This window comes from Humulus lupulus, chromosome 3, assembly GCF_963169125.1.
Source record: "Humulus lupulus chromosome 3, drHumLupu1.1, whole genome shotgun sequence".
NCBI classification, from domain to species: domain Eukaryota; kingdom Viridiplantae; phylum Streptophyta; class Magnoliopsida; order Rosales; family Cannabaceae; genus Humulus; species Humulus lupulus.
Genome location: NC_084795.1, coordinates 13,640,011 through 13,649,049, shown reverse-complemented (window position 1 = coordinate 13,649,049; position 9,039 = coordinate 13,640,011). Strand labels below are relative to the sequence as shown.

Genomic DNA, 9,039 nt, shown 5'->3' with positions numbered 1-9,039 from the left:
GTTAAATATAATAGTTAAGATGTTTACACGTTAAGGTGCAAAACACTTAACGATTTTCACTTACAGAAAAGTGAAAATATGAGATTATGTAGAAGACATCTAAAAGTGACTTTTAAACTCAATAATCGCCCCTTAAAGGGATCATATTACATGTAAATTAAGGTTTATTTCCCATTAATGAGTTTAACCTCCTTGGCTGCCTATTAATAAGCGTAGGGTATTACTTGTAGAAGGATCCCAACTTTAGTACATGCAAAAACGTTGCCTAAATTTCTAGAAAACTTCAGCTTTGCAAGTTCTTCTTCAATGCAATTGACTTGTGGACTATGAGCAATCAATAACCTGTACCAAGTAAAACCTTGTGTTTGATTCTTATTTTCTTTATGCTTCATCTATTTATTTATAATCAACAAAAATAAAAATAAAGTTTTAATAGAAAGCATGATAAAAATATTAGTTTGTCCTTGATTTAATTTATTATTCATTTATAATAATTAAAGAGAAGGAAATTTAATGATGATCACGTAGTGTTGCTTCAAATGCTCACATGGATCGTGATAACATTTTTTAAAAAGTTATAGAAATCATTAATTAGAAATTAAAAGTTGCCCTAAAGTTAATATATATCATTCAAGAGTGTAAGATACTAATCATTCTATCATTAGTGAGTATCCTTTAGTTCAACACATCATTTAATTAGGTTTTTATTAAAAATAAATTAAATCCATTAAAATATTCATGAGAAAGTTTAACAACTTTTCATATTTATTTATTTTTGGATAGAAAAACATTTTAAAATAACTAAAAGCGATCTCTTTAGTGCCAACCTTCAAAGACTTGTCATGGGCCTAACATTCTTGTAAATGAACCGAGGTCAGCCCGTCCCAGTGTTATCAAGAGCTGCGCCAAGCCCGGCCCATTTCACTGGGAAGGCTTTTGTTTGGCTTCTGTTTTTTTTTTTTTTTTTCTTTTGGGAACGGAGGGAAGGCTTACACGGTATAAAGTAGAAATTATATCCTATACTCAATTTTTGGGTTTCTAATCGAAGAATTAAATTTAACATTCCTATCATTTCATCAATGATTCGTATTTTTTTCACTATTATTTCTAAGTAAAATTTCCCTATTTATTTATTAATCTTCAAATTTTATTTGTTTCACTAGCCTTTATGTGAAGATAGTAAATTTTGATGAATGCGACGAAGGTAATTAGGTAAATTTATATTAAAAACATGTGTAGAAACTTAATTGAATTAGTTATACGAGTAAATATAATTAGTTTAATTTTAAACTGGCCTATTAAGTTTTCCCCTCTTAAAAGGGCTGGATGGCTAGGTGTAAACTTTGTTTGCTTTCTGAGTCAACTTTGTGACTCGTATTAGTGACTAATATCAAAAGTTCAGGTTTTAGAACATTCTTAACGGATGAGGTAAAATATTTAATTTTTTATAATATAAAGAAAAAATTATTAAATAGTATTACAATAGGTGATGTAAAATTATATTTTTTTACCTAAATGAATAGTATTTCTTTATATGTAATGAAACACTTAAGCTATAAATATTTTATTATTCTTTTATAAATTTTTGTATATATATATATATGAGTGATATTATTATATTTAATTATTTTATTTCATAAATGAATAAAGTATTTTTTTAAAATATAATATTTAAATGATGTAGGGAAAAAATAGAGAAGTTGATGTATGATATAATATAAAAATTTGAGGTAAATTATAAAAAAGATATGTTTTAGTGGTGTATTTTGTAATACACTTTCTCTATAATATTTATATATAAATTTATAATAGTTATGCACAAACTCCAATTAATTCTTATCTACATTTACATAACATTTACATATTATTTATATAATATTTTAATATTAATTTTTTTTTAAGCTTTCTCTCTCCCATTTAGCATATATATTTATTATTTTTTTTTTCAATTATTTTATTTTACTTTAATTAATAATATATGTTTAAAAATATAATATTTAAATAATGTTTAGAAATACACGAAAAAACTGACGTATAGCATAATGTAAATGTTAGAAGTAAAATAGAAAAATGTTGGTTTTGGAAAGATATTTTAAAAAATAGAGTAGAACATCCATAGAGAATGCTTTTGTAATAGCAACAACAAATGAAGATTGTCGACCAATTTGATAAATAATTTCGATGCAACTTAAAAATTGACAGAAAAAAATAACAAAAGTAAATGAAAAAGAAGGTTTGCAAGGTTAATTGTTTATGTCTAATAAGAGAGAAACAAAAAGATTGTTGACAGATATTAGTTTTTAATGGATGTCACAAAGTAAAGGCAGCCTATATCTCTATAATCATCCTCCTCGGCCCCAAAAGTAGTTGAGTACAATATTGTAAAAATGTAAGAGAAGAATGGGAGAAATGACTATCCATATTTACATCAGGGCCCGGCGTATTGCTCTTTAATGGCTTTCTTTGAAGTTTTCCATACCAATTTGTATGACAATAATACTAAAACTATTGGTGGTTTTGGTTTGGTAATATTGGTGGGGTTTTCCTAAATACATGTTTTCTACAACGTTCAAAAATGCTGTCATATATCATATCAAACTGGACTCCTGCTCTCTCCCGGTTCACAATGAACAGTATGTGATCACCTTCCACAATCTTGTAGTACCTGCATTCAACCAAGTTCCACACTTCAAAATTTAGCTTTTCATCAAAGAAAGGTATAGTAAATGATAATTTGATACTGATTTACGTGTAGCAACTCCTAATGATCTTTAAACAGTCATCATAAACACAAATCCAAGCAAATGTGTTTCTATGATGAAATAGCTTACAAACCACAGCAAATGACAATAAAGATTTTCTTATGTTAAAAGCTAGTTATCATGAGACAGTAGAACTAGATATGCAAAGAAGCATTACTGACCAGATACCCGGTTCCATAGGTTGGCAATCTGATTCATTTGCAACAAATCGGTTAGGATGCTCGATAGGAAGACGAGGGTGCGTCATGGATATGGTATTGAGTGCTCCATCATTGTCCTGCCAATCCTCATCCCTGCATATTCAATCACACCATACATTAAGCAAAAATTAGATACATAGTACTCTAGTGGTAGTAGAGTAAAACTCGGTCACAATTAAAGTGTTAACAAACAAAAACCGGTAAAAAGTTAAAACCTTGTATTATCTGCATATCATAAACAAAACCCACCTATAGCCTTTGTAAGGAGGAGAAACATCTGGAGGATGACGCCATTGGCTCATCTGCAATACTCTAACAAAAAGCATTGGATGAATTCCAAGTATCCCAGAGGGAACAGTGATGCCGAAGATCTTCTTAGTACGCTTGGTAGCATAGCTGAAGTAGTAGGTGTTGGGAAATGTATGTAAATGACTATTCAATCTTATAGATCCTTGAATTGTAAGGTCTGGCAGGATCCAATCACCAGAAGCAAATGGACCAGAATTCCCTAACAGGCAATCAACAAGACCCCAAATACCCGACTTCGTCCAAGACATGTTGAAGTGATCAAAACCGAAGTTGTAATACGCCTTTAGCCATGGAATATCAAACCAATCATAAATAATAACACCTAAACGACATAACTGCAGCAAACAAATAGATTTCATGGACCTCCCATCTTCTGGCCTGGAGCAAATAAAAACCAGTAACTAATTTAGTGACAACAATTAATGAAAAGGAAAGAGTCAACACTCAGCAAAATACATAATTGAATAACTTTTCAAGATCTTCCAGTATGATATATCATCAACTCAATAACTAGGAGCTCAACTAAGTTATCGTCACATGCCCCGTAAAAGTGGCAAGATTTTATATTATAGTTATTTTAGAATTTGGTTGTTCAGTTTGTGTGTTGTCTTTTATGGATGCTACCTAACAAAATGAAACAAAAGCTAGTAACTGAAGATCAAAAGAAAATGAATAAAAATGCAAAATAAACTCACTGCATCCCATCTAAGTAGGTCCTCGTGGTTCCATTAAATGCTCCAGACAAAGAAGTGATGCTCAATACCCAATTCTCATTAGTGTTCTCAAATCCCTTAAACGCCTGAAACAAAACATAACAATAGTAAAAAATTCGAAACTTTTTAAATCTTGAGCTGATGAGAATTGATATACAGAATCAACTAACCTTATCAGCAAGCATTTGTTGCAGCACACGAACAACCTGGGCCCCAGCTGAATGGCCAACAAAGTGAATAGGGTGATCCTCATCCCATTCAGGGTAGTGCCCTGTATACAAAACAAGAGTAAAAAGAATGAGACAAAATAAAAAGTGAAAATGATAAGAAAGCAAAATCAGATAGATGAAGATACCTTGTTCATAAACCCGACCAAACTGGGAGTGCCCACAAGCTTTGCTGTGTTCTAAACCATAATCAACTTGCCCACCTTTCAGATAATAGAACAATTCCCTAGCCCTGAAACGCCAAAACCCATTAAAGCTTTCGCTTGGACAAGAAGATTTAAACCCAGAAAGATCACCAATGAAAAGCCTGAATAAAAAGCTAGCTTCAAGCACATACCTATCGTAAATGCTTGTCAAGGACCCCAAATCAGGTACAAGGACTCTTTCGTCTTTCTTCTCTGCCCCGGCAAAGTATGATAAACCTCCCAATCTCTATAAGAAAAACAATACCCAGTTAAGAAAGAATAAACAGAAACAATTAGGACACCACAAACCAGAAATGCTTCCAAAAATCATTATTCTCTCTCTCTCTCTCTCTCTCTCTCTCTCTTCCTTTTAAATTCAAACCCATTTCAGACAAGAAACATACCCCTTTACCGAAACCAAAAATTCCGTGAACCAAAACAATAGGAGGTAAATTCTCAACATTGACGGGTCTCTCCTGAGGAACAATCTCATTCAACTCAACTTTCACATTAGGCTTAAATATTTCATTCAAAGTCTGAGAGAGATCACCAGCCACCGCCGAGCTAAAGATATAAAACCCATATAGAAGATGAACCAAAGAGCTCACAAACAACTCTGCTAATTGCAAAGAAGTTATCCACAATCTAATCATTTCTTTTCAGAGCCCTCCTTTTCTTCTTCTTCAACCTCAAAACAAATAAAAAAGGCTTCTTTTTCTAGACAACAGACCTTCAAAAATGTTCCAGAAACCCCTTGTACTCTTATAAGGGGTCTCTGAAAAAACTTTCTTCGGAGAAAAAACAAATAATAAATAAAATTTTCGACCTTTCAGAGAGTCACAACCAACTCATCAAACACTTGCTGATCATTCATTTTTCTTATTTTTCTTTTTTCTCATTCAAAACAGAGAGGAGAAAGCCATATTAAGGCAAAAACGTTGGTTTGAGTTGGCGCCACGTGTCCTACTGAAAACTCCTCCCTAAAAATTGTATATTTGTGTTAGGACCCACATCGTGTACAGAATTTTGCATCAGATTCACCGTTTTTCATTTTTTTTAAGTTACGGGTTTGAATTGATTCGATTGAAGCAAAGACTATTTTCTTTTTAAAAAATAAATAAATAAAATTGGGACAATATTATTTTGTGTATTTGTGATATAAATATTCAATATTTAATATCTTATCTTTATTAAAATTAAATATTTAATTTTTTATTTTTACTATAAAAAAATACACCATATTTAATATATATTAAAAATGAATAACTAATTTTTTTTATTACAAAAATACTCAAAATTACTAAAATATTACTTTTATCAGTACCTCTTCTGATAAAGTCACTGGCGAACCCAAAAAATTTGTTCACTTGGGGTAAAAATTCAAAAAAATATCTAGAGGGTGCATAAATATCAAAATATACATAAATTATAGTAAATTGTAAAATTTAGAGGATATAAATGTCAAAATTTACATAAAGAATATTAAATTGTAAAGTTTAGAGGTATAAATCTCAAAATTTACATAAAATGACTAAATTGTAGAAATGATATTAACCTTTTCTTAAAAAAAAAAATCAATGTGGGCACCAGTCCACCCTAAGCTCCATAAGGGTCCGCAGTAGTTAGAGTTGTTAAGTATTAACTCAAGAGATATGTATCACTTCATAATTTGGGTATTTTTGTCCTCAAAATATGTATTTTTTAAATTTGAATTGATTTAAAAAGTCTTTTTAATTCATTTTTCTAATTTAAAATATTTTTTATAAAAAAATTATGAAATTGACCGTTTACGGAGTAACAAATGTCTACTTAGTCAATATGTTTAACAACTCTAACAGATGAGGTACTTACAGAAGTCATATTTTAGCAACTTTAAGTATTTTTGCTGTAAAGAAGAAAAAAAATTAGACATTTATCTTTAAAATATATTAATCTATTTTTACCGTAAAAATAAAAAATTAGATACAATATGAAACATTAGGTATATATATACTAGATACAAACAAAGTTAGTTTTATTTATAAAATTTATTAATTATTTTTATTAAATTTATATTAATGTTATATAAATTTCAAATAAATATCTTATTTTAATTAAATAATTTATTTATTTGTGTTTAAGTTTATGTTTGTTCTAATTTTTTAATTTGGGAGTGACAACAAGAGATTATATATTATATATTTAATGTAATACTAAATATTATACATTTATTTTAAATTTAAGTTTCTCGCTAGTTTATTTAAAAAAAAATTATTGCTAATTCACAGTAGATTATACTATATGTTTAATATAATATTATTCTAATAAATGAGTTTAAGTTTTATTAAATTTTATTTAAGTTATAAAAAGTATGTTTTTATTATTTTTAAATAATTATTATTGTAAAATATCTAAAAAATATCATATTTTAATTTGTTAAATGATTTATTATTTTTAAATAATTATCATGGTAAAATATCTCAAAATATCTTATTTTAAATTGTTTAATTATTTATTATTTTTAAATAATTATTATTATAAAATATTTTAAAAATATTATATTTTAATTTTTTATATTATTTATTTTATTTTATTTTATTTAAATTTAAATATTTATAAATTACTATTAAATATAAAAATATTCTGTTAAAATTAATATTAAAAAAATAAAAAATCGTTAAAACTAAAAATTGTATTATATGTACACTTATTACAAGAAGAATATATGATGCTTGCAAATGCCATTATTTTTTTATGAAATTTCCATTTATTTTTATAAAAATTGAATGAATAAATATGTTAACGAACAGGTATTGTGAGCTGGTAGTAAGCTGGAAGGTACCTTATCAAACAAACCAACGCCCAACTGTGTGACCCCTTATCCGGTTCTTCAATGATTTTCGGATTCAATCTTTTTAAGATTTACTCACGCCCACGCGCCTCTTGTTTCGTATAAACCACTGCTTTGCTCTGCTTGCCACGTAGGCAAAAGCTTTTATTCAGAAAATAAAAAATAAAAATAAATGAAGTAGTTGATTAATTATTCACCAAATTGATACGTTTACCAAAAAACTATTCATGGGAATAAATAAAGAGAGTTGTTGGTTAGATAAGAAAATACCATCCCGGAGTTAATGCTTATAATTAGAAGAAAGTACACGTGGCATGGCATATTCATTTATTTTCATATTGTTACCATGGGGAATGCCTGTAGGGAGTCAATGTAAAATGGGATGTGTAATTTAAATTATGTAAATAGAAAGAAAATATTGGAATGATAAAAAATAAGAAAAAACATGGTGACAGGTAGGAAAGAAAATTAATTTATTACAAAATAAAATTATTATATTGTCCTTACATTATTAATTTATAAAAATAATTTGTAATTTTTCACTTGTGTTTCTACAAAATATTTCTCTCTATTTTGAAGGGGAGATTTTTTGTGGAACCACTTAATATTCTACTTTTCTTTCTTACTACATATATAATTTTTTGGGGTTTCTTTTGTAGGGCTCTCAAAAAGAATCTTACCGTAGGGCTCTTTTATGTTTCTCAACCTTTAAACAGTTTTCGGCGCGATTTTTTTTTTATGACCATGTATATTGTAGTTATTTAGAGCATCCTGCAAATTTTTAGAAAATTTCGAAGAATTTACAGTGCCGAAAACAGATTATTGCATACGTGACTAATTTTTTTATGCGCGTGGAAAATAACATGTTTAAACTTAGTTTTCGGCACTGTAAATTATTCAGAATTTTCTGAAAATTTGCAGGATGCTCTAAATAACTACAATATACACGGTCATAAAAAAAAATCGCGCCGAAAACTGTTCAAAGATTGAGAAACACAAAAGAGCCCTACGGTAGGACTCTTTTTGAGAGCCCTACCAAAGAATTACCCTATAATTTTTCTCTTTCTTTTTACTCTCCGCTACACTTTCTTCTTATTATCCAATTTTATATATTTTAATTTAAAATAAAATCTAATACTTAATTGTATCAATTAATATAATATGGTGTTAGACATTAATTTATGTAACTATTCTAAAATAATTTTATTTTTCTTTTTTTGATTGAAGTAAAAGTGGTCACTCCCCTCATTTAATTTGAAGTTACTAGAAGTTTCTAAGTTTTATCTTCCCTTCAAATATGCCTCTAATTTTTATTTTATTATTTAGTGTATGAAATAAAAGAATGACATATCAACTATAGGAAAGTGAATAAAATCTTACTTTTAGGTTTGTCCAACATTGCTTGTAAATAGATTTTTGCTTTAGGAAAAATCTATAAATAAGGCATTAGTGGTCTTAATTAGAATTATACCTAATACTAATATATGTATATGTCTTCATTTTAAGATTAATATATATATATATATTCAGTATAATTTTTTCCTTTTACTCTTTAGAGTTCTTAAATCTTTTGCAGTGTGCAAAGTAATTGAGTTACTTGTTGTTCTTTATTGTATCTCGGGAGATCGAAACCTCTTGGATATTTTAAGGAGATAGATGTATAGATGTCGAAACCTCTTGGTATTTTAAAGAAATTGTGTGCTACACAGGCCTCGGATTTTATTTTGTTCATTCTAATTATTTTCTAAATTAATTATAATTGTTATTTATATTATAATTATTTATGTGTTATTTATAATTATAATATTGTTAT

General features: G+C 28.2%; 1 protein-coding gene across 1 annotated transcript; it reads right to left on the bottom strand.

The window, feature by feature from the left end:
* Positions 1–2,234: 2,234 nt before the first annotated feature.
* LOC133822157 (uncharacterized) lies at positions 2,235–5,296 on the bottom strand. The gene is made up of 8 exons (XM_062254400.1): positions 4,801–5,296; positions 4,549–4,643; positions 4,340–4,443; positions 4,155–4,255; positions 3,967–4,070; positions 3,212–3,649; positions 2,924–3,055; positions 2,235–2,665 (listed from the first exon to the last, which is right to left on the bottom strand). Exons 1-8 carry the CDS (start codon positions 5,047–5,049, stop codon positions 2,506–2,508), a joined length of 1,383 nt encoding a protein of 460 aa, XP_062110384.1. The 5' UTR covers positions 5,050–5,296; the 3' UTR covers positions 2,235–2,505.
* Between the last annotated feature and the right edge of the window lie 3,743 nt (positions 5,297–9,039).

What these genes read in the sequence shown, in the direction of transcription:
- LOC133822157 (XM_062254400.1), bottom strand. Translation starts at nt 5,049, where the DNA reads ATGATTAGATTGTGGATAACTTCTTTGCAATTAGCAGAGTTGTTTGTG. An exon ending in AACAAATGCTTGCTGATAAG is followed by an intron (nt 4,071 to 4,154) that starts GTTAGTTGATTC and finishes GTTTTGTTTCAG; the next exon opens with GCGTTTAAGGGATTTGAGAA. An exon ending in CCTATGGAACCGGGTATCTG is followed by an intron (nt 2,666 to 2,923) that starts GTCAGTAATGCT and finishes GGTTGAATGCAG; the next exon opens with GTACTACAAGATTGTGGAAG.